Source organism: Psammomys obesus, unplaced genomic scaffold (genome assembly GCF_907164565.1).
Source record: "Psammomys obesus unplaced genomic scaffold, mPsaObe1.curated_primary_1811, whole genome shotgun sequence".
Taxonomy (NCBI): domain Eukaryota; kingdom Metazoa; phylum Chordata; class Mammalia; order Rodentia; family Muridae; genus Psammomys; species Psammomys obesus.
In genome coordinates this window covers 13,971-39,922 of record NW_026593147.1, presented here as the reverse complement: position 1 = coordinate 39,922, position 25,952 = coordinate 13,971, and the positions used below count along the sequence as shown (strand labels likewise).

The following is a 25,952-nucleotide window of genomic DNA, read 5'->3' as shown; positions in this document are numbered from 1 at the left end:
GTAGTGATACCGATAGGAGCTGCTGAGTCTGTTTTGTTTTTTTTTTTCCCTAGCGTTTTGATCCTATCCTCTGAGTGATCTTGCCTTCATCTATCACAGAAGTCTCTTGTCCATTAACTTTTGCTGCTGAATTTTTTTGAACTTTAATTTTTATTTATTCATTTTATGTCCTGGTCATACCTCTTCCTTCCCCTCCTCCCAGTCTCATCCTCCCTCTCTGTTTCCATTATCACCCCTCCCCTACTCCTCAGAGAAGGGGATCCCCCTACTCACCCACCCCAGCACATCAAGTCTTGTCAGAACTGAGCGCATCCTCTTCCCCGTGGCCTGGTGAGGTAGCCCCGGCAGGGGAAAGTGACTGAGAAGCAGGCAACAGAGTCCATGTCAGAGTCAGCCCCCATTCCCCTTACTAGGGAACCCATATAAGGACTGAGCTGCCCATCGGCTACATCTGTGTAGCAGGCTTAGGTCCAGTCATGCATAGTCCTTGGTTGGTGCTTCAGTCTCCACAGGACCTCCTTGGCCCTGGATAGTTGGCTTTGTTGGTCTTTATGTGGAGCTACTGTTCCCTCTGGGTACTTCTATTTTCCCCTCCCCCCACTCTTCCACAAGACTCCCATCACTCCATCCAATGTTTGGTTGTGGGTCTCTGCACTGTTTCCATCAGGTGGATGCTGTGTGGAGCCACTCAGAGGATGGCTATGCTAGGCTCCCGTCTGCAGGCGTAGCAGAACATCATTAATAGTGTCAGGGTTGGCACTCTTCCATGGGATGAGGCTCAGGTTGGGCCAGTCATCAGTTGGACACTCCCTCATTCTCTGCTTTATTTTTGTTCCTGCACATCATATAGGCAGGGTAAATTTTGGATCAAAGTTTTTGTGGGTGAGTTGGTGTTCTCTCCCTTCACTAGGAGTCCTGTCTGGTTAGAGGATGTCCTCTTCAGTCTCCATGACCCCTGTTACTAGGAGTCTCAGCCAGAGCCACCCTCATATCCTCCCAGAGCCTACCCTGTTGTGGGTTTCCAGTTTGTTACTGAGAAGTCCCTGACTAAGGTTTCTCTTCTCTCTGTAAGCCTCCTGTCTCTCCCCCATTTATCCTCAGGTCAGATACCGACCCTCGTTTCTCTCCGTGCTCCCTCTCTTAGGGAAGAGAATAGGGGCTACAGAGATTTCTGCTGAACTTCAGTTTCCCAGGAGGAGTGAGGGATTAGAGGTCAAGAGAAAGCTTATTGACTGTGTCTGTCACTGGGAATGTTTAGGACCAGAAGTGGGAAAAGGGCACATGGGACTTTGATACTTTTTCCTGTTTCGTTGTGTCTACCTTCTCACCTGCTCACTGCTGTCAGTGCAGTTTCCCTGAGAATTAAGCACAGGCTGGAGACCTGGGTTCAGATTCTGACTGGTATTTCCAGTGTGCTTTTCAGCGAGCAGCTGAACCCTGCCAACCTTGTGTTTTATGTGTGCATTTTTTTTTGTTTTTGGTGGGGAGAACGTACCATGGCCCAAGTGTGTAGGTGAAAGGACAACTGGCAAATCATTTCTCTCCTCTTACCTTGTGGGACCTGAGATCAAATCCAGGCTTGGTGGCAAGCTTCCTTACCACTGAGCCCTCTTGCTGATCGTATGTTCTGAGGCAGTTTTGTTTTATGGCCTTGTACTCATACTCATGCTGCCTCAGCTTTCTGAGTGTTAGCATTAGGCCTGCACCACCACATCTGGTAACATCTCTTAGGTGTAAAAAACCATTGGGAAGGTTCGCTGTGTTCAGTGTTGCAATGCAAAGCTTGACGCAACATTGTTAGTGTTTCCATAAAACCGAGTTTGGAAAAGGTGTGTGGCACAGACTAAATGTAATGGGTGTTTGGAATGTTCCTAAAACTACTATTTTTTTTCTTTCTATTATAGGGATCTTTTATTTAGCCAAATGTATGACAAATTAAGTGAAAATTCAGTGGCAAAAGGAGTGTTTTTGGAGTGCCTTGAGCCTTACATTCTAAGTGATAAATTGATGGGGATTACACCTCAGGTCATGAAAGACTTGATTGTTCATTTTCAAGATAAAAAACTCATGGAGAATGTGGAAGCCCTTATTGTCCACATGGACATCACCAGCCTGGATATTCAGCAGGTGAGTTGACAGTCTGCTCACTCCAGTAATCACTGTTCCTCCACTGATCGTACTGATCTTACCTGACCAGTAAGGTCTGTGCCTCCTTCCCCAGACCCCAGTCTTAATGATGTACGCCTCAGGAGTCTGTGTAAGTAAGTGAGGTGATAAATGCCCCCAAGAGAGTGTCTTCTGTTTCTTCGACCTTCTCCAGAGCTCAGGGCAGCTTATCTTTAAATAACCCAGGAAATGCTTTTTGCCTGACTAACATGGCTTTAATCTGGAAGGTTGTTTTCAACCAAGGATACCGTCTCATTAACAAGCAACCATTTTTACATTTAAGAGAATGATGTTATTTAAAAGTCAGCTAGTACATGAAGCAGAGTTGAGTTTTGAAATGGAGAGGATGGTGTGTGAGAGGCAAATCACAGGGCTTCTTGGAATAAGCCATCAGCTGTGGCTGATGGTACATCTGGGTTCAGGCAGCTGTGTGGGTAATGTATGTGGTGTTCAGCAGCTGTCATTGATAGCAGATTTGAGGACCAGTGAGATTTCAGGTCTTACTTGAAGGTCATTTCTGTGGCATTTCACAACTTAACTCTTTAATTACATTAGTCCTCATAATGAGTGTGTTTCTTCCCTAGCTAGAGGGTAAGAGTGACTCAAACCCTTTGTAAAGGTGCAGAAGCAAGCTCATAACAAACCTTGAAAACACCATTATTATTTTTTTAATGTTGGTGAACATTCGAGGTAAAGCAGGTCCTTTTTGTGAATGCCTTTCTGGTATGTGGCTGATTTGGCGTAGACTGCACAGTGTGACAGCAGCTCAGTGTTTTGAGGCCATGTTATTAATCTGCCCTTATATGGCGGTCACACCTAGGAAAAATTTTTATTTCTTCCCAATACTTTTAGCTTTTCCTAAATACAGCATATATATGCTCTGATCTTTTCTACATTGAAACAACACAAACTCCTCCCAGTTTGGCTCTCTCTGTGTCAGTCTTCCTACCCCAGTCACCAGCCTCCTTCCTAGTCACACCAAGTTTTATAAGCTTTGTTTGTTTCTCTCTTTTCACTTGCTTTACATCCTGATAACTTCTCCAGTTTGCTTTCACCAGTGTCAGTAAGGACTTTGCCTAGCTGTACTGAACAATATCGTGCATGTGTGTGTGTGTGTATGTGTTTACTGGTGTGCATGTATGTGTGTTGTGTGCGTGCATGTGTGTGTGTTTGCTGGTGTGCATGTGGAGGCCAGAGCTCAGTCTTGAGTGCCCAGCTTCTCTTTGGACCTCCCACTGGGACCTGGAGCTCTCTGATTAAGCTAGGCTGGCTGTTCAGAGCTCCAGGGTCTTGTCTTCACTTCTCTGGTGCTGGGATTTTAAGCACACTGCCATACCTGGCTCTTTCCGTAGATGCTGGGGATCAAACTCAGGTCCTTAAGTTTGGATGACAAGCGCATTCCTGACAGACCTAGCTCTCCAGGCTCCGAATGATATCTTTAAATCCTTATTGTACTTACTTTCACCTGCAGCGTTTGTTAATTCGTCAGGGTCGGAGGGTGCTGCAGCTGTACGAGTTGTCAAGTGTCTCTTCATAAAGTCTGGAGAAAAGTTTGTCAGTGAACAGAAAGATAAGTAAGCAAACCAGAGAATATTTGAAAACAAGTGTTACAAAGGATAGTAGAGTAGAGAGCTAGGCTGCTGTTGAAAATGAATAGTACCGATGCAGAAGGTCTCGGAAAACAGAGTGGCTTTCCCAGTATTCGAGGTTGTGGAGGCAAAGACAGAAGGATTTGAGGTTCAAGTTATGAGTGACAGAGTATGTTTCGGGCCAGCGTGGGGTCCACAAGACTGTTAAGAAAGACAAGTAAATACGGACACAGAAAAAGAAATCCACATTGCCAGAATTTTAGAGGAGAAGATTATTTTAGGTGAAAACCAGTGTAAAGGGGAGAAGGGACTCTGGCTTGAGTGTTAAAATGACAGGAAAAGGCCAGTGGATCTGCAGCCTGATGGACAGCCTGAAGGACAGCTCACCGGACAAGGTAAAATTTGTCCGCTGAAGCTGAATTGCTCTGCTGCCAGGGATGGCGGTAGTGTGACAAAGAGAGGCAGCGTGATATGATGTTTTGGAGATGGTAAGTTGGGTGTGAGGATGTGTGAGTGAGAGAGCTAGAGAATTTAAAGATGTTCATTTACAGGTAGAGTAAATAGCTTGAAGATGGTTGGAAGACAAACAGTGCCAGAGGCAGAACTGGGAGTCTGGCTGGCCGTTTGTCCTGCAATAGTTGCTGGACATCTTGGTGAGGGTATTGGCCACTGGATGGGGCCAAGGGGAGATCAGGCTTGAAGATATGCATAGCCATAGTAGGGAGATGGTAACAGAGAGATTGCCTCTGTCTACCTGACCTGTCCCTGCCTAGTACTGTTCTCTCCTGCAGACCTGTTGACATGAATGATGATACAGCCCTCAGAGGAACAGAAAACAGAGGACTCCATTCTGCTCGCCGTCTGTTTCTCTAAATGTCTTTCTTCTCTCTCTGTTCAACCACACCTACTCCTTTTCCATGGTCCTGTCCTTAACCGTCTCCTGCCAGTGCAACCCCTCATGTTCATTTCTTCCTTTGCCTCCCATGGCAGGTGCTTTAGTCCCAGCTCATCTGTTGTTCTGAATGACTCTGAATGCTGAAAACAGACTCAGATTCTTTTAGAATGCTTTTAGTAGTTGTAAATAATGGTGTGTGTGTGTGTGTGTGTGTGTGTGTGTGTGTGTGTATCTGTGTGTCTAGTTGAATGTCTTCATAAGTCTTTTTATTATTTCTCTTATTTCTGAGATTATAATTGTCATTTCCCCTTCTTTCCTCCCTCTAAACCACCTCGTATATACCTCCTCACGAGCCCTAACTTACACCATTTTGTTGTCTCCTTTGAAGGGTGTCTAAGCTAAGTGAGCTTTAGTTCTAGGAGGGTTGAGCCCCAGGCTAGGCCTGTCTGTCACCTTAGTCTATGCTAAGGAGGTGTTTTGTAGATTTTTGAAGAACTGTTTTAATGATTAAAAGTAAAATGAATATTGAAAGGAGGAAAGGTTACAAAGAAACAAAATTAGCAGTTGAGCGATATTTTAAAGTAGCTGTTGTACTGTTTGAACTAATATTGGACCTGCAATAACACACCTCTATAGGGTTTCAGTCTTTATATTTTAGTTTCCATCAGAGAAGAGGGAATAATACAGCTCAGGGAAGAGAAAGGTCTCCATTCTCAGAGCTGGAAGGGAAGCCCGTGCTGTGATGGTGTTGGCTGCATGTCAAGAGAGTTTTCCTTCTACAGGTGGTTCTCATGTGCTGGGAAAACCGTCTGTATGATGCCATGATCTACGTCTACAACAGAGGCATGAATGAGTTTATCAGCCCAATGGAGGTAAGGTATTGTCTAACATGACATTTTACATTGTCTAGTTCTCTCTACTCCCATTTACTTTGAATAGTTAGTTTTCATCTAATAATTTAAAATTTTTTTATCAGTTTATTAGAACTACATTCATTTAAAATAATTTTTATTACATTTATTTCTTTTGTGTGCATGCATGCATGTCTGTATTTATCCATGGACAGGTATGTGTTTGCGTGTCAAGAACAGTGTGTGTGTGTGTGTGTGTGTGTGTGTGTGTGTGTGTGTGTGGGGGGGGGGGGGGCTTGGTTCCCTTTCTTCTTCCACGGAGTCCTGGGGATTAAGCTCAAGCTGCCAGGGCACTGTCACCACTGAGTCATCTCACTGACCCTTAGCTTGGGACTTTTAGGTGGTATTTTTTAATTTTTAATTTAATTTAATTTAATTTTTTGTTGTTGCTGTTGCTGATTTTGGTGATTGAACCCAGGACCTCTCTTGTATGATGTATATTCTCTATCACAGAGCTATACCCTTAGCCTCAGTGGTCTTCAGTTTCTTATCTTAGGTGCCTTTTGTTTATCTGCATATGTAAATATTAAACATCAGGGAAGAGTAGGTAGAAGTAATGCCCACTTGTTAAGTTCTTTTCTGTTTTTTATGCTACGGTAGTAACTTTTCCAAAAGGTATACGAAATTTGATGCTGTTGGGCGATGCTGTTTTTGCGGGTAGGCCCTGAAAGTAGCCAGCAGTCACTGTGAATTGCTAATGAGTGGCTTTGCCGAATGCAGAATATTAAGGCATTCGTGATGCTGTCATTGCTCTCCTCACGGGGAGAGGCGTTGATTGCACCTCCTGTCACTGTGGATGACGTGGCTCTCTCAGTCCCTGCTTACTGAAGCAGTGCAGCAGTGCCCCAGAGGGGCCAGACACTTGCTCTAACATTGTTGGGTCAGTAGTCACTCGGTTGCAGTTTCTTTGAGCACACCACATTTGATTTTGGTCACACCCTTTTCTCCTGAGGATGGTGCTGGGAATCTGCTCTTTCAGCCTGTCAGCCCCTTGGTAGGGCCCCGTCTTGGCTCTGCAGAGTACTCTCATGCTGCTCCTAAACCACCACTAGGAGAGTTTCCAGTTCTTCTCGAAATCATTCCTTAAAGACAGTTCTCATTTGAGGCCTTCATTCCACACCGAGAAATGGTTGTTGAGGCTGGGTTGATGAGGTGGCTCACCGTGTAGGCTCTTGACAGTCTGACCTCGATCCTTGGAGCCCACGTGGTGGGAGGAGAGACTGATTCTCACAGATTGCCTTCTGAATAACAAAGCTCTTTTCAGAACCTGTCAGAAATCATGATCTAGACGGAGACCTTTATGTAGCTGGCATCACTAAATGGGGGCATGGCTCCAGAGTTTCATGGTTGTTCTTCTGAGTAACCCTGTTTGTATAGTAAGTTTTATATTTAGTCTCACGGCAAATAAAGGTTTAATAACTCCATCAAAGAAAGGTTTAATAGCTTTAATGCTCTTGATTATCTTTTAAATTGCTATGCTTTGAAATGATGATGATTTTTCTGTTTCAATTTAGAAACTTTTCAAAGTCATTGCTCCTCCTCTGAATGCAGGAAAAACTCTTACAGGTATTAATTTTCTTTTCTTTTTTGAGAAGATTAGTTACGTTGTGATTGGTGGGGACACACATGCTCCACAGTGCACATGTGGAGGTCAGACGACAACACTGCACACTCTCCTGCTTATCTCCTTCCGCCCGGCTCGTTCAACATGTGCGCAGACACCCAGCTGTCTTGCCATCCCTCCCCCACCTTATTTCTGGACACAGGATTTGTCCTTGAACCTGGAGCCATCAGGTTGGGGTAGTGCTGGTGAGCCAGTCAGTTCTAGGGATTTGCCTCACAGTCTCGAGATGACAGGGATGCTTGGCCATGCCTGGCTTTTAGATAGGTGCTGGGATCCAGACTCAGGTATAAAGCACAGCAACGCTTTATACACAGAACCTTGCTGCCAGCCCCCATTCCTGCACCCCAACATTTTCCTCTTATTTCATCAGAAAACACATTATTATGTAGCTGCCTTTTAAATCACAGTGGGATTTATTTTATGACTTAGTATCTGGTCTGTTCTAGAGACTGTTTCAAACACACTGGGGCACATACTGAAAGTATTGTCTTAAGGTGGAATGTTCTGGAATTGCTATTGGCTTATGGTTCTGTTCATGTCTTCTGTGTCCTGTATGCCTTCTTAATTGTTTTATCTGTTGTTGAAAACTGGCTGGAGGTCTTTACTGTTGTTTCGTTGTTCTGTCTCATGCCTCAGTCCCTTTAGTTTTATAGCTAATATTCAGAAATTATTTATCACTTAGATGAATGACAGTTTCATGGGACATCCTCAGATTGTTTATAACTATGATGGTATTTAACTTTTCGAATTTTATGTAGCCTAACTCTTTTTGTAAAGTAATTTCTAAAGGCTTAGTAACTGCTTGCTATCAAAATGTTTTATGTTCATGGTAAATGAACTGGTGGCATTATGTACTAAAATTACTTTAGTTCAAACATGAAAGTAGATCACTGCCAGACTCATCTATTTGCTATTTAGCTGAACTGAAGCAACAACATAAATTAATTTTTTATTGCTTTTCAAAAGTTTGTGAACTGCATCTTACTGCCTTTGAAGGTTTAGACTTCATGTGGAAAGCACTGTTTATGAAAATTGCTAAATTACACAGTGCAAATCTTAGAATTCGGAACCACGTCTACTTGAGAAGCTGGGAAAACAGGCCTGAGACAGAGTCTGGTTTTACAGAGGCAGGGGCACCAGCTTCTGCTCAGGCCACCTGGAGATAAGCTGCAGCCCGGGGGAGGCAGCTGCCTGTCTCCCTGTCAAGCCCCTGGGCCTTCCCTATTTGTCACCATCAGTAAATGTGCCTACGCACCTTCCAGCCCCATGACTCCTGACTTGTGGCTGTCTTCACTCAGTCTGTGTGGAGTCTGCAATTTCTAGCCAGTAGCGCAGTTCCTCTCGTCATTTATAAAGAAAAGTGACCAAGTCAGGATCTGTTGATTTTTTATCTAGATCCTAGGACTTATCCAAAAACATTAGGGCCCGCCCTGCCCAGGGCACTTGCCAGACTAACAGATCAGAGAGACCTACTTGTTTGCTTTTGTTCAAGAATTTTCAGTTCTCTGACATATGAGTTTCCCTTTGGCCTTGTTTCTTCGTAAGTGGAGCTTCAGGGTCAGTGTCAGGTTGTTAGGAGGGCCATCGCTGGTCTTCTGGATATGAGCACGGCTCTCGAGTGCAAGCATTGCTGAGATTCCAGGAATATGTTGGGGTTTTTAAACCCTGCCAGATTCATCCTCCACTTTATCTTTTTAAAAGGTCTTAGTCCCGGGGATAACAGTGCCTCAGGCAGCTGAGCATTTAACAGTAGCAGTGATTGTGCCTTAAGAGTATCTGGGATTGGTGCTGAGTCCAGACAGGCACAGTTATGTGGAGGTCCTGGGTTCTGCTGCTTTCCCCATTGAGTATTCCCTTGCTCGTCTCATCAGGTAGTCCTACTAAGAATGGATCTTGTAAGTGAGCAGCTATATTGGTACTGGGCATTGAACCTAGAGCCTCATGCAGGCTGGGCAGGGCTCCACATGCATGCAGCCACGGAACTGCATCCATAGCCCTCCTTCCTGGCATCTGCATCTGTCATTCTCTTAGGCCAGAGAAACTGGAAGTCTTTCTGAGCATTGCTGTGCAGGTCACAGTGCCCTTACCTCAGGGAAAGGCCTCAGAGGAGAAAAATACGCTGGATGCCCTCAGGTTGTTAGCATCTAATCCTTAGAGCTACCTTGTGTATTAAGTACAGGCTTTAGGGTTTTCCTCATTCTTTCTTTTTATTTACAATGATGGGGATAGGAGTCATTCCGTTTAGGTGTAATATGTTAAATCTAATTACAGCCCAAACCTTGTATTGTTGAAATAGACTTGAAAGTTGGATTGTTGAACATAGTACTGAAAAATCTAAATGGAGTTGAGTTTTTGCCATAGAAAACTACCTAGTGTGCGCTGGGAAGACCCACATAGTGGAGGGTAGAGCTCAGCTCTGGTTGCGCTCCTGCACATTCACTGCTCACCTGCTTACAGTCAGACACTGGGCTGGATGCTTAGCAAGTGCAGATCCCACATTTCCCACTCCAAAGGAAGGCCTGGCCGTGGAATGGTGGAGAGAGGCCACCCAGAGTAAATTCATCTCTCTAGGAATATACTACAAGCTGGATATCCGTTTCCTGAGATTTTTAATAGCTAAAGTATTCACATAATCTTCTTGCCTCCAAGGCCGACAGTATTGGAGCCCCAGACCCACAGGGTGGAAGGAGAGAACTGACTCCCAACTCCCAAAGTTGTGTTCCAACCTACATACGTGCACACAAGGACACACACACACAGAGTATTTATTTAGTCAGTCAATAAACCTGAACTTGGTGCATCTGTGAGGTGATTGCTGTCATGTGTCTGTCATAGTCATTGAGGTGGATCAAATGACACTTTGAATTACGACAAAATACAATAACTCTTCATGTCTCCCTTTTGTTTGTAGACTACCACAGCCCTTAGTAATTATGAAGATTACTGACAAAGAGATTTCTTACTTGAATTATGTCTAGGATTCGTGTATCAAGACCAGAAGTTCCAGTTCACCACTCCCTAACAGATCCCTATAATCTTTGCTCCATAAGTGTGTCACTTCCCAGTGCTGGTGCAATTCCATTGTGGGCTGCCATTAACCCCTTAGGCATCTAATTATCTCATCTAATTATCTCACCAAATAACAGAATCTCTGACCATAGTTGAGATTAGGCTCTTTGGTCAAGGTTTATTATTTGAAAACATGGCCTCCTGAGCCCTGTGCGCTGCGTGGGGTGGAGACCAGTCAGAACGCATGGTGATAGTAACTGGCCATGATCTACAGTCCCTCAGCTTTCTCCCCTTCCTCGCTTCCAGCCTGTCAATAACACGCAAGCATCTATAGCTCTACAAATACAATCTAACAGGAAATTTAAAAAGTGAAAGTAATTTCCCACTTTAATTTTATGTCATTTGATGTTTAATTTTATGCTATGTTAATTTGCCTCATCTTAATGCCAACTTTGACAGTTTTCCCCATATAAATGTTACCGTTCTAAAAAGGCTGGAGAGAGAACTGCTAAGTGCCTTTCTTTCTGTTTCAGATGAGCAGGTCGTTATGGGCAACAAGCTCCTGGTATACATCAGGTGAGAGTTCCGGTGTGTCTGCGACAGTGTGTGCCCCCACTCCGTGTTTATATCAGGCGAGGGGTTCTGATGCATCTGTGACTGTATCCATCCACCCCCCCCCCATGTTTGAAGTGGTATAGCAATATCCTGCCTGTGTGGTGTTTTTCCATTCTTTCAAGCCATTTTGTTTTAGTTTATTTTATTTTAGTTTTAGTTTTTGTGTGATACAGTTTCTCTGTGTAGCCTCAGCTGTCCTGGACTTACTTTGTAGATCAGGCTAGCCTGGAACTCACAGAGATCCACCTGCCTCTGCCTCCCCGAGTGCTGGGATTACAGACATGTACCTCTGCACCCATCTCAAAGCCATTAGAGGTAGGGCAGGTTCTATGTCTGGCAGTATTTGAGGTAATTTTGTGTTACTCCTGATAGGCCTCAAAGGCAGGCAGACTGCTGACACCCCACAATGCACAGGATGGTCCCACAACAGAGAATGCTCTTGGTTGCTGAGAGACCTGCTATATAGCGTATTCTTCTTTTACTGGCAGAAAGTCTGGGAGATGTATTTTATCCCAGTTTTACATAAAAGGGCAAGAGGTTTATAAGTCATGGAGACATTAGTGACAGAGGGAAAGCTGCAATGTTTGTGTCTTGACCCATAGAAGAGAGTTCATTCCAGTAGAATATGAGGGTTAAGCCTGGGGAGACCTGGCCATGCAGCTGCTTGGCAGGAGATGGGGACATGGCAGAAGCTTCCATTTGATTCCATTGATCAGCCTGTCTGTTTTTTTGCCAATACCATGCTGTTTTTATTATTATTGCTCTGTAGTACACCTTAAAATTAGGGATGATGTTACCTCCAGAAGTTCTTTTATTATACAGGATTGTTTTAGCTATCCTGGGGTTTTTGTTTTTCCATATGAAGTTGAGTATTGTTCTTTTAAAGAATGTAAATAATTGGGTTAGAATTTTTATGGGAATTGCATTGAATTTGTAGATTGCTTTTGGCAGGATGGTCATTTTCACGATGTTAATCCTACCGATCCACGAGCATGGAAGATCTTTTTATTTTCTGATATCTTCTTCAGTTTCTTTCTTCAGAGACTTGGAAGTTCTTGTCATATGGATCTTTCACTTGCTTGCATCAAGATATTTTATGTCATTTGTGACTATTGTGGACGGTGTTGTTTTCCTAATTTCTCTCTCAGCCCTTCTATTGCTTGTATAAAGGAGGACGGCTGAATTTTTCTAGTTAGTTTTGTAGCCAGCCACTTTGCTGAAAGTGTTTATCAGCTGTAGGTGTTCTCTGGTAGAATTTGGGTGGGGGGATAGTATACTTATGTATACTATCATCTGCAACTAGTAATATTTTGACTTCTTCCTTTACAATTTGAATCTCCTTATTCTCCTTTAGTTGTCTGTTGCTCTAGCTAAAACTTCAGTTACTCTATTGAATAGATTTGGAGCGATTAGACAGCCTTGTCTTATCCTGATTTTAGTGGAATTGCTTTATTTTTTTTCCTATATATTTGATGTTGGCTATTGGTTTTCTGTATATTGTCTTTATTGTAATTAGGTTTGGGCCTTTTATCACTGATCTCTTCAAGACTTTTATCATGAAGAGGTGTTTGATTATTTTTTTCAAAGGCTTTTTCAGCATCTAATGAGATGATCATGTGTGTGTGTTTTCAGTTTGTTTATATCGTAGATTACATAGATGGATTAAGCCTACTTGATCATGGTGGATGATGTTTTTGATGTGTTCTTGGATTCGGTTTGCGAGTATCTTGAGTATTTTTGCATCAATGTTCATAAGGGAAATTGGTCCAAACATTCTCTTTCTTTGTTGTGTCTTTGTGTGGTTTAGGTATCAGGGTGACTGACCTCATAGAATGAGTTTGGCAATGTTCCTTCTATTTCTGTTTTGTGGAATAGTGTGAGGAATACTGATATTAGCTCTTCTTTGAAAATCTGGTAGACTTCTGCACTTAAACCATCTGGTCCAGGGCTGTTTTTGGTTGGGGCACTTCTGATAACTGCTTCTATTTCCTTAAAGGTTAGAGGTCTGTTTAAATTGCTTACTTGATCTTCACTTAACTTTGTTGATATTTATAAAAAAAATTGTCCATTTCATTTAGATTTTTCCAGTTTTGTGGAGTACAGGGTTTTGAAGTAAGGCCTAATGATTCTTTGGATTTCCGTGGTGTCTGTTGTTATGTCCCCTTTTTCATTTCTGATTTTGTTAATCTCTTTCTTTTAGTTAATTTGGCTAAGGGTTTTATGTATCTTGTTAATTTTCTCAAAGGCACAACTCTTGATTTTATTGATTCTTTGTATTGTTCTTTTTGTTTCTAACTTATTGATTTCAACTCTGAGTTTGATTATTTCCTGTCCTCTACCTCTCTTGATTGTGTGTTTGCTTTTTTTTTTTCCCCTAGAACTTTCAGGTATGCTGTTAAGTCACTAGTATGAAATCTTTTTAATTTCTTTATCAAAGCGCTTAGGGCTATGACCTTTCCTTTTAGTACTGCTTTCATTGTGTTCTGTAAGTTTGGGTATGTTGTGTCCTCATTTTCATTGAATTCTAGAAAGCCTTTAATTCCTTTTTAAATTTCTTTCTTAACCTAGTGGTCATTGAGTAGGGAATTGTTCAGTTCCATGAATTTATAGGATTTCTATTATTTCTGTTGTTGTTGAAGTACAGCTTTAATCCATGGTGGTCTGATAAAATACATGGGGTTATTTCACTTTTCTTGTATCTGTTGAGACTTGCTTTGTAACCAAGTGTATGGTCGATTTTGGAGAAAGTTCCATGATGTGCTAAGAAGAAGGTATATTCCTTTGTGTTTGGGTGAAATGTTCTGTAGATATGTTAGGACCATTTGATTCATGACAACTGTTAGTTTCCTTATTTCTCTGTTTAGTTTCTGTCTCAGTGACCTGTCCATTCACCAATGGGGTGTGGAAGTCTCCCACTATTAATGTGTGGGGTTTAATGTGTGATTTAAAGCTTTAGTAATATTTCTTTTGTGTGTTTCTTTTTTATTAATTTATTTTTTTAAAATTAAAGTTTTTTCACTTTATATCCCTGCTGTAGCCCCCTCCCTCATTCTTTCTCAATCCTACCCTCTCTCCCTCTTCTTCTCCTATGTCCCTCCCCCAGCCCACTGATAGGGGAGGTCCTCTATCCTATCAGGACTGGCTACATTGTCTTCCTCTGTGGTCTGGTAAGGTTGCTCCTCTATTAGGGGGAGGTGATCAAATAGCCAGCCACTGAGTTCATGTCAGAGACAGTTCCTGTTCCCCTTGCTAGAGAACCCACTTGGAGACTGAGCTGCCATGGGCTACATCTGTGCAGGGGTTCTAGGTTATCTTCATGAATGGGCCTTGTTTGTAGTATCAGTCTCAGAAAAGACCCCTGTGCCCAGATTTTTTGGTTCTGTTGCTCTCCTTGTGGAGCTCCTGTCCCCTCCAGGTCTTTCTATCTCCCCCTTCTTTTATAAGATTCCCTGAACTCTGCCCAAAGATCAAAAACTCAAGTGACAACACATGCTAGAGAGAATTCCCACATTGCTGGTGGGGATGTAAACTTATACAACCACTTTGGAAATCAATCTGGTGCTTTCTCAGAAATTAGGATAGTGCTACCTCAACATCCAGCTATAGCATTCCTCGGCATATATCCAGACATGCTCAAGTATAGTAATATTTCTTTTACAAAGATGGATGCCCTTGTATTTGGGCCATAGATATTCAGAATTGAGACAACATCTTGGTGGAGTTTTTCTTTGATGAGTATGAAGTGTCCTTCCCTACTGATTACTTTGATTAATTTCTGTTGAAGACTATTTTATTAGATATTAGAATGGCTACACCAGCTTGCTTCTTGGATCCATTGCATAGAAAATATTTTTCAGCCCTTTATTCTGAGGTAATATTTACCTTTATTGCTGAGGTGTGTTTCTTGTATGCAACAGAATGATGGGTCCTGTTTACGCATCCATTCTGCTAACCTGTGTCTTATTATTGGGGAATTTAGTTCATTGATGTTGAGAGATTTTAATGATCAATGATTGTTAATTTCTCTTATCTTGATGTAGGTGTGTGTGTGTGTGTGTGTGTGTGTGTGTGTGTGCGCATCCATGTGTTGGGTGTGGGTGTGGTTGTAGGTGTCGGTGTGTTTCCCTTCTTTTGGTTTTGCTGGTGTAGAATTATTTTCTTGTTTACTTGGCTGTAGTTAGCCTCTTTGGGCTGGAGTTTTCTTTCTAGTATCTTTTATAGGGCTGGATTTGTGGATAAATATTGTTTAAATTTGGTTTTTGTTTTGTCATGGACTATCTTGTTTTCTCTATGGTGATTGAAAGTTTTGCTGGGTATAGTAGTCTGGGCTGGCATTTGTGGTCTCTTAGAGACTACAAGACATCTACTCAGATCCTTCTTGCTTTTAGAGTCTCTGTTGAGAAGTTAGGTGTAATTCTGATAAGTCTGCCTTTGTATGTTATTTGGCCTTTTTCCCTTGCTGCTTTTAATATTCTTTGTTCTGTATATTTAGTGTTTTGATTATTATTTAGTAAGAGGATTTTCTTTTCTGGTCCAATCTATTTGGTATTCTGTAAGCTTCTTGCATGTTTATAGGCATCTCTCTAAGCTGGGGAAATTTTCTTCTATGATTTTGTTGAATATTTTCTGTGCTTTGGAACTGGGATTCTTTCATTCTTCTCCTTCTCTTCCTCCTCCTCCTCTTCTTCTTCCCCCTTCTCCTCCTTTCCTTCTCTTCCTCTTCTTCTTTCTTCTATTTTCCTATTATTTTTAGGTTTTGTTTTTTTCATAATGTTCCAAATTTCCTGATGTTTTGTGTCAGGAACTTTTTTGATTTACCTTTTTTTTTTTTTTTGGCCAATATATCTATTTCTTCTATCATATCTTATATGTTGGATATTCTCTCTTCATCTCTTGCATTCTGTTGGTGATGCTTGTGTCCTTAGTTCCTGTTCTCTTACCTAGGTTTTCCATCTCCAGGATTCCCTCAATTTGTGTTTTCTTTGTTGTTTCTACTTCTATTTTCAGGTCTTAAACAGTTTTATTAATTTCCTTCACTTGTTTGATTATATTCCCTGTATTTCTTTAAGGGATTTATTCATTCCCTTTTTAAAGGCCTCTATTATCTTCTAAAGATTGGATTTAAGGTCATCTTCTTGTGCTTTTGCTGTTAGTATATAGTAGGAGAGCTGGGCTCAGGTGGCTCTTTTTGATTGTGTTCTTATGCTGCTAGCCTTTAGCCATCTGGTTGTCCCTGTGCAGGCAGGCCTCCAGGAATAGAGGCAGAGTTCTAGGCCAGAAAATGGAGCACAGGAGAGCACATGCAGTTTACAGTTGCTGAGTGTGCTTTAGGGGGATTTGGAAGACAGTGGATTGAGGTGGGGTTACTTGGTTGTTCCTGGTGCCTGCAGGCCTCTGGGAATGGAGTTGTGGGCCAGATAATAGAGCACAGGGGACAGGACCCAGCTCTCTGCTGCTAGGCTTGCTCCAGGATGCCTGGCAGGCCTTATTCTTATTCTTTCTCACTCTCTTCCCCTCTCCTTTAAATGAAACTCCTTTCTAGGCTTTAAAGAAAAACCTCTCCTTCCCTCTAAAATACCATCATGTTTAAATCACCATATTGTACTGTTTCTGTCTAATGTTCTCTTAGAGGCCCCCCCCCCTTTTTTTTTTTTTTTTTTTTTTTTTTTTTTGCTTTGAGGCCCCTTCATGGCATTGAAGAACTTTAATTACAATAAACCTCATTTGTGAAGGCAGTTTAAACATCAGCTTATTTTCTGGACCACTAACGGTACCCTTTTTATCATTTTTTTTTTTTTTTTGACGTATCATTTCATAGTTCTTATCTGTGGTCAGCTGTCTGCAGAATAACAGTGATCTTGTTTTGAACCTGACCTGACAAATGCTGAGTCTGTGTGACAATGGAAGCAGAAGCTCAGGGTGAGAAACTGAGGCATCAGGTGTATTCTTCCTTTGTTCTAGCTGTTGCCTGGCAGGTCGTGCCTACCCCCTTGGTGACATCCCTGAAGATCTTGTGCCCTTGGTTAAGAACCAGGTGAGTATTATTTTCATGGCATTTTATTGTCTGTCTCTTAGGGTGACTGTCTTAGCTGTGGTTTCTCTTGTTGTGGTAAGCACCATCCGCAGAAACAGTTTGGAGGGGTAGGGTTTGTTTCCGACTAGTTGTACAGCACAGTCCATCACTGAGAGAGTCAGGGAAGGAGCCAGAGGCAGGAACTGGTGCAGAGGCCGTGGAGGAGTGCTGCTCATTGGCTTGTTCCCATGGTTTGTTTACCTCTTTTTTATAGAACTCAGGACCACTTGCCCAGGGGTGGTCCTGAGTTATTAGTAATTAATTAATCACTCATTAAGAACTTGCCTTGCAGGCCTCCCTACAGCCCAGTCTCATGGAGGCCTTTTCTCAAATGGCTCTAGCTTATATCACACAGCTAGCCAGATGGTGGCTGAAGACAAACTGTGGCTACACTATACATAGCTCAGGAACACCACTGTAAGGACAAGAGTCCACACTGTCACCAACTTTAAAGTTTTGGGTGAAAGAGAATTTAAGAGAGACGTTGAGTAACACAGTGGCAATTTAAAGTGAATTCAGCCTGCCTTTGTTTCCACCATATGGGGTCCTTGCTCTTGAGGAAGATGTAAGATGGTAGAAAATAATAGACAGTTGCTTTTAACTTGCAGGTTTTTGAGTTTCTGATCCGTCTGCATTCTGTAGAAGCGTCCTCCGAGGAAGAAGTCTATCCTTACGTTCGGACTCTGCTACATTTTGACACACGAGAATTTTTGAATGTGTTGGCACTGGTAAGGGACACTGTGATTGTTAAGGTATTTTTTAATTCAAAGGTGTGTGTGTAAATTAGGAAGAAAACCCCACATGATGATGCTCTAGTGAGTCAGGAGTTGAAATTCTCAGACTGTCGGGTCTGTTAGTTCCCTGCTTACAGCCCTTTCTTCCCTTGCCGTTGTCTCTATTGTCAGAAAGCAAAAAGGACCACTTTTGTCTTTTGAAAGCTTTTGTCTAGGTGGTGTAATCTCTGGCAGGTGTGGTGAGCACAGTGGAAGTAACTGAAGCTGAGGTGGACTGTGGAAGGTCTCCACTGAAAACACCTTCCTAAATGTTTAATTAGAAGTGAATTTAGATGAGCCAGGTTTTGTTTTTTGTAATCATATAGCGGAATAATTATAGAAAAAAGAATGGCCCTTCCCAATATTGTACTTTCTTGTTTTGTTTAGCTTTAGTAAGAAGGAAAGTGCTTATATTGTAGCATTTAGTGAAATCACCCGGTTCACATTAAAACATATTTACAGACTCAATATTTGGAAAAAATGAAACAAGAAGGGAATACACTCAAATGTGAACAGTAACTTTGTAAGATGGTGCCTATCTCTGTGTGCAAACACTGCTTTTACAAGTGACAGTATACGACTGAGTAAACTCCTTTAAGAATTGAGTGCCAGGAGAGGTTCGTTGCATCATAGTCTGCATTGCTTAAATTTGATATCTGACGTCAGCAACAGTGACTTTAACTGCATATGGAGAAAGGGAAGAGAACCAATAGGAATTCAGATGTGATCAGTCCAGGAGGCATTAGCCATCCGTTTCCATGTACTTTGAAGGCTCCAATAGCTAGTCTCATTCATTGCCAGTGATTTCTTTTTTTCCAGTTTGGTTTTTTGAGACAGGGTTTATCTGTGTAGCATTGGCTGTCCTGGACTCGCTTTGTAGACCAGGCTGGCCTCAAACTCACAGAGATCCACCTGCCTCTGGAATTAAAGGCATGTACCACCACACCCAGCTGCAAGTGATTATTTTTGTTGACTTTTCTTTAAATATTATTTTATTTGGGGGTCTTCTGTGAAGAGATAGGGCAGGGTCCTACAAACAGTTGTCTGAGGACTTAAGGCCAGTCCCATTTGACCTCAAACCTGCATAAGTTAAGAGTGTTTGTATTATTAGGGTTAGTAAGTAAGTCCTGCCCGGCAGTCCCAGTATCCCCCACTGCTAGTAGTCTTAGCTAGGGTCACCCCCTTACCTTCCCAGGAGCCTTCCCCATCCCAATTTCCCTTCCCTCTCCCACCCTCTCACCCTCATCCTTGCTTTCCCTTCACCTGGTTCCCTTCCCTTCCCCTCTCTCCCCCTTCTCTCACCCAGTTCCCGCTCTCCCTCCACTTCTGATGTCCATTTTATTTTCCTTCTTAGTGGGATTCAAGCATTCTCCCTTGAGGCCTCCTTGTTACTTAGCTTCTTTGGGTCTATGGGTTGTAGCTTGGTTATCCTGTACTATAGGGCTAATATCCACTTAGGAGTGAGTACATACTATGTGTGTCCTTCTGCTTCTGGGTTACCTCACTCAGGATGATATTTTCCATTTCCTTCCATTTGCCTAAAAATTTCATGATTTCCTTGTTTTTAATAGCTGAGTAGTATTCCATTGTGTAAATGTACCACATTTTCTTTATCCATTCTTCAGTCGAGGGACATCTAGGTTGGTTCCAGTTTTTGGCTATTACGAATAAAGCTGCTACGAACATAGCTGAGCAAATGTCCTTGCTGTGTGGTAGGGCTTCTTTTGGGTATATGCCCAGGAGTGGTATACTGGGTCTTGAGTTAACACTATTCCTAAGTTTCTGAGAAACCTCCCAGTTGATTTCCACAGTGGCTGTACAAGTTTGCACTTCCACCAGCAATGGAGCAGTGCTCCACATCCTTGCCAGCATGAGTGTTTGATCTTCGCCATTCTGACAGGTTTAAGATGGAATCTTAGAGTCGTTTTGATTTGCATTTCCCTGATGACTAAGGACATTGAGCATTTCTTTAAGTGCTTTTTGGTCATTAGAATTTCTTTGTTTAGCTCTGTATCCCATTTTTAATTGAGTTATTTGATTTGTTGTTTCATTTCTTGAGTTCTTTATGTATTTTGGATATTAATCTTTTATCAGATGTAGGGTTGGTAAAGATCTCTTCACAGTCTGCAGGCTACTGTTTTGTGCTATTGACAGTGTCCTTTGCCTTACAGAAGCTTTCAGTTTCATGAGTTTTATTTATTAATTGTTGATCTTAGAGCCTGAGCTGTTGGTGTTCTGTTAGGAAGTTGTTTCCTGTACCAGTGCTTTCCAGGGGAGAAAGGGCCACACCAACCCACTCATAAAACCTTCAATCCAAAATTTGTTCTGCCTGCAGTATGTGCAGGGATAGAAGATGAAACAGAAATTGAGGGAATGCCAGCCAGTGGCTGGCCCAGCTTGGGACTCACCCCGTGGGAGAGCCCCACCCCTGACGCTATTAATGATACTTTGCGATCCTTGCAGAGAGGAACCTAGCATAGCTGTCATCTGAGAGGCTTCGCCCAGCAGATAATGGAAACAGATGCAGAGACCCACGGCCAAACATTAGGCAGAACTCAGGGAGTCTTGTGGAAGAGTTAGGGGAAGGATTGAGGGATCTGGAGATTCAAGGAAACCACAAGAAGACCTACAGAGCCAACTGACGTGGGCCCATGGGGGCTCATAAGACTGGACCACCAACCAAAGAATATGCACAAACTGGTCCTAGGCCCCCTATACATATGAAGCTGATGGTCTGGTTGGTTCTCAAGTGGGTTTCCTAACAATTGTAGTTGGGGCAGTGTCTGACTTGGACTCTGTTGCCTCTCTCTGGATTCCGTTTCCCTACCTGAGCTGCCTTGTCTTGCCTCAGTGAAAGAGGAGGTACTTAGTCCTGATGAGACTTGATGTGCCAGAGTGGGCTGGTACCCAGAGCAGGGATATGGAGAAAGTGGGTGGGAGAGTGAGACTGGGAGGAGAGGAGGGAGTGGGGTTTCAGTTGGAATGTAAAATAAACAAAGAAATAAATAAGAAGTAAAAGAATATATAAACGAGACCACATGTAGCCTACAAAGTGTGGCTTGTTTATCAAAAGGCTCTTACACATAGGATGTTTGTTGACCTTGGCTTAAGATTCTTCTTGCTGTCATATCATCTAGACCTCATAATAACCTATAATTGTTTATGTCCAAATTCCCAGATAATGTTGAACCTGAGTTTCAGATCTACATCTCTGTGTGGAACGGCACTCTGCAGTGATGTGCCAGTTTGGGAGCCATTTCCTACCACCACACCATAACACTCTTAGGCCACCATTTCATTAGAGTTATAGAAATAAGCTTTCAATGTGTGGTGCTGAGTAGTGACTGTGTGCTGCTGGGAGGAAAATGGCTGTGGGAATTCTCTTTCCTTGTCACTGTTTATAGAACACTTGTTAGTTCTCTATGCCTTTGGGTATTAGTTGGCTTGCACTTCTGTAGCAAATGATACCCTCTGCATCTTCAGTAATATCTCAGATGAGCAGTCTGGAATAAGGGAGAAAAGGGTGTGTGTGTGTGTGTGTGTGTGTGTGTGTGTGTGTGTGTGTGTACGTTTGTCTGTACTTCATGTTCTAATAAGTCAGAAGCTGCAACTGAAATATTTTCTTGTCTTCAAGCAGAGTCATATTTAACTCATCTAAGTATAACAATATCTCCTGGTTGAACTTCCCAGATTAATAAGTACTCCTGTGATCTTTTTGTCAACTCATTTCAACTAACTGACTGCAAAGCATAGTAGTTGAAAAAAGTTTAACATATTTTATTTTTCTGTGTAAATAATTAATTAGATAATTCAAGGACTGTTTTTGTTTTGTTTGTTTTCAATAGTTTTTTTAAATTTTTTATTTAACTTTTATTAATTCATTTTGTATCCCCCCCATAAGCCCCTCCCTCCTCCCCTCCCAGTCCCCCCTCCCCCCCCTCAATAGTTGTTTTTAAAGCACCTGCCATGTGCCAGGCAGAAACAGGAAGGAAGTGCATGCCAATAAGAAGAAAGAGAAGGTGGAGAAAATTCATAGCCCATTTAAAGAGTAGCAAGTCCTCTAGTCTTGGCTTGGGTAGAACTGACAGAGTCTTAAAAGCCCGTGGCTGTGCAGATCCTTTTAAAACATCACCTGCACAAAGTGCAGTCCGTCTCCTTGGTCAGGAATAGAGCAACTAACATCTCTGTTAATCTAACAGTCCTCAGAACCCGGGGCTAGGTGCCGACCAGGAGAAGGTGCTAGGGTCTTTTCTCTCTCGTGCTCAGCACCCAGGCATGACTCAGCTCCCATCCCTTTGTGTGTAGACTTGTATGAATTTGGTGCTTTTATAACATGCTACTGCCACCAGAATCCAATGTTTTTTAATGTATATTATGTTCAGAACACAACAAGCAATAATATAAAATTTTTTAGTGCTGTGCTTCGCACTGTTTTGAGGATATGGTAATTCCTTCTGGTAGTTAGGCTTAAAATTTTGGCCTTTGATCAGCTTTACCATAATTATTTGTCTTTATTTTTACATTTTTTTCTGTTATTAAAATATATTTTAAAGTTAGCTTTTAGGTTAGCATATTAAGTAGTTGATTTCCTCATGGCGTCTTCACACACGCATCCATTGCACATTGTTTTCATTTGTTTCTCTCCACCATGGTCCTCCTCTGTGTTCCTCCTGCCAGCTGACTCTCTTCCTTTCTCCAGTAGGTCCTCTCACATGTGTCTTATCTCTCCTCTGTGTCTCACTTCCTTGATGGTCTCTTCCACCTCTCCATGACCCTCTCTCTCATTCTGTGTCATACAGTTATACCTATAAATACACACATGCACACAGACACACTATACAACTAGGTTCTGCATGTGGAAGAAAGTTTGCAGTACAATTACATTTGTTTTCCTGCAAATTTCATAATTTTGCTTTTCTTTTGACTGTATAAAATTTCATTGTGTCCACATTTTTTATTCATTCTGTTGATCAACATCAAAGCTGGTTTCATTTCCTGGCTATTGTGACTTGCACAGCTGTAAACCATGATTATTTTTAAAACACCTATCCCTGAAAACCCTTTTCCTTAATTGTAGAAATCATGAAAATTATTTTCATGACAGTAAACTGCATTTCGGTTATTTCCAAGTAAAAGTCTGAATGGTGACTAAGCCTGTGGCATCCTACCCTTCCGTCCTAAGGCCTTGGTTCCAGGTTGCCTAGTTCTGAATGGGTCTCTGTGCCCTTCACAGGCCTGCAGAGAGATGATCCAAGGGAGGAAGCTATGGTTCAATAGCTGGTGTTGGTTCAAACTTCAAAAGTCTGACCCCAAGTGATTCAGTTTAGGTGTATATGATCACAGTCCAATTTGGTGAAAACTGTCCTGGTGATGATTAACTCAAACTTACTCGCACAACAAGGCATACATACATTTCCTTGAGGAACAAAGTAGGCTAAATAAAGATCAGACATGACTACGTTGAAATTCTTTGTAAAGTATACATAACAGCCTCTATAAAGACAGGTTCTATAGGTTGAGTACAGAAATTGGGAGCAGGACTTAGTAATTTGTTTCCTTCTTAAATTAGCAAATAACAATTACTTAAAAAATTTTCTACAAAGATAGGTTCTATAGATTGAGAAGAACAAGTTTATGATAATGGTCTGGGGCAAGGTCTGGTATTGTCTCCAGCCACAAATAGAGCAAAGGTCACCAGGTTAGAAATCATGTCCATTCCCACCCTCGCAGCAGGACAGCAGGTATCTCATTCCTTCCCTTGAAGGGACAGCCCTGTGTGCTTAGTCTTCCAGGGTCCCTAGTGCCTATCCGTGTGCTTATCTGTATACCCTGTACGGTCCTTACTGTTTGTTCCTTGTAACATTGTCTTACTTTCTTCCTCAAAACTCTTTTTGGTTGTATAGTAACATCATATATATCACAATCATTTTAAGGTCTTAGAAATCATGAGATATTAAATTCTATAGTTTTCTACTAATTTTATTAAAGTATCTTATCATTAAGAAGTATCATAAGAAGTAATGGGGGCTGGAGTAGGCTGAGTGGTTAAGAGCACTTATTGCTCTTGCAGAGGACTTGGGTTCCATTCCTAGCCACAATACTGCACCTCACAGCCAGTGACTGTGACTCCAGTTACAGGAAATCTGATGTTCTTTTCTGGCCCCTACTAGCACAAGGCAGGCATGTGGTAAATGTACATGAATGTACCTAGTTTAGTTCCCACAACTATGTCATGTGGCTCACAACCATCAGTAATTCCAGCTCCAGGGTTATCCAGTACCTCTCGCCTCTGCAGGCATCTGTAGCCCCTTATATAGAGCTGTATCTCTATCTGTATCTGTGTATCTATCTATTTCTATCTAATATATCCAAATCTCTCTCTCTCTCTCTCTGTTTATCTATTTGTTGGTGGTGGGGGTAACATTCCAAATGCATATTTTCTCCTTAAAAATTTGAATATGAAGATTTTCTAATTTTATTTCACAAATGTTTTAATGATCATCTGGGCATTATTTTATAAAAGGAAATAAATTCAGTTGTTTCCACTAAAGAGAGGGGGATTTAGTAATTTGTTTCCTCCTAAAATTAGCAAATAACAGTAATTTAATTTTTATTTTCTCTCTTTTAGACCTTCGAAGATTTTAAAAATGACAAGCAAGCTGTGGAATACCAACAGCGCATTGTGGATATTTTATTGAAAGTAAGTGTTCAAAGATTGCGTATCTTTCTCTTGACTGGTACTATGTTAAGCTAATTGATTTTTTTTTATAGCAGGATCTGAAATAATCTGTTCAGTGGAGCCATTTGTTACAGTATTATATTGTGGTGTTTGGTCCTAAGAGGTGAATGAAATATTAATGACGAACTGAAAAAGTGTTAGGCTGGATGCTGGGGTGCAGGTTATGATCTTGAGAAATGGTCATTGTGGTAATTGCCTTACTAATGTGGTGTGTGTAATAATAGAGACAGCTTTAAGAAACAATTAATGCCAAGAATCTCTTGTCTCTAGAAGCCTTAGTTGGTTACCATGGTAGTGCCATGTTCTGCTATGGCAATAAGATGATTGGCGACACTTCAGAATGATTTGAGGATTATCCCAATCCAGCTTCAGAGTCAGCAAAGACCTATTTTAGGATCCACGCTGCTGCTATGAGTGCATGCAAAGACAGATGCGTCCCTGTCCTTTGTGTCTCCGCAGCTCTTCAGAGGTTCAGTTGAAAGCCTGCAGTTGTCATTCTTCATCTGCTCATAAAACAGAGGTCCCTTCCTTTTAGATTACTTTGGTCAAGAGGCCAGAATTAAAGTGTCCTCTAGTTATGAAGCATAAACACATTACATTTGTGTTAATGAATTAATATTCATTAATTAATATTCCTTGTAAATATGCAGAGCATGTACAAAGTATATATATATATATATATATCATCTCAATTCAGCTATTTATTAGCCTTGTAATGTAAGTGGTGATGACTATGAGACTAGAATAAACCCAGTTAAATCCAGGCAGTAAATATAAAGAATTTTCACCTAGATTCCCAGATAATCTAGCTATTTGTAACTCTGCCTTTTGTCTATCTGGTATTTTTTTGAACCTCTCTGTTAGATCAGTTGGAATTAAATTATACCTGTGAGTTAACACAAAATGACAGTAGTTTAACTATGATGTTCCGGAATGTATTATTCCTTCTTAAGCTGGAGGTAGGCAGCCTGATCCAGGAAAGCAGCTTCAGAAACCCCCAGGGACTGAGCTTGGTTTGTTACTGTTACCCTTGGCACTTGGTTTCTGGTGGTTCAGTGTAGCTGTTCTTCTGAATCTAAGAAGCCCATGTCAGAAATATGTCAGTAAGGAAATATCTTTGAAGTTGTGTACTATAAATCTGCCTATATCACATTCTCCGGAACTTTGAGAGCTACTAAGAGAGACTGAAGCATTCTGGGTTACCATGTGCTCAGGTAAAAGTTAAAAGTGGTGTCTATCAGGAGCAAAAAGTAGACACTTGAGTGTATGTTACTGCAATTTTACCCTAAGACAGACCTGGAGACTTTATAAAGACAAGAGGTTTACATAGTTCACAGAGTTGGAAGTTGAAATCTCAAAATTGAGTGCCCTCGCCTGTTTGGCTTCTGGTAAAGGTCTCCTTGGCTTGTCAGAACACAGTGGTCGGCATCACGGTATCAATGAAAGTGAGAGGGAGTTAAATCAGAGAGATAGGGACCAGGTGTACTCTTTTTATGACAGCTCATCATTAATCTCGTCCCAGTGACACGTGCAGGCACCTAGTTTCTACCCACTAGAC

At 41.7% G+C, this 25,952-nt stretch overlaps 1 protein-coding gene across 1 annotated transcript in view; it reads left to right on the top strand.

The window, feature by feature from the left end:
• Window positions 1-1,910: 1,910 nt before the first annotated feature.
• LOC129683530 (vacuolar protein sorting-associated protein 8 homolog) overlaps window positions 1,911-25,952 on the top strand; it is a gene marked incomplete at its 3' end in the record, with an annotated part of 33,991 nt that continues 9,949 nt past the window's right edge. The window contains exons 1-7 of the mRNA XM_055616242.1: window positions 1,911-2,127; window positions 5,433-5,522; window positions 7,076-7,127; window positions 10,728-10,770; window positions 16,771-16,843; window positions 17,491-17,610; window positions 24,284-24,355. Coding sequence (XP_055472217.1) covers window positions 1,924-2,127; window positions 5,433-5,522; window positions 7,076-7,127; window positions 10,728-10,770; window positions 16,771-16,843; window positions 17,491-17,610; window positions 24,284-24,355 — 654 coding nt within the window. The remainder of the gene's footprint in view (window positions 2,128-5,432; window positions 5,523-7,075; window positions 7,128-10,727; window positions 10,771-16,770; window positions 16,844-17,490; window positions 17,611-24,283; window positions 24,356-25,952) is intronic.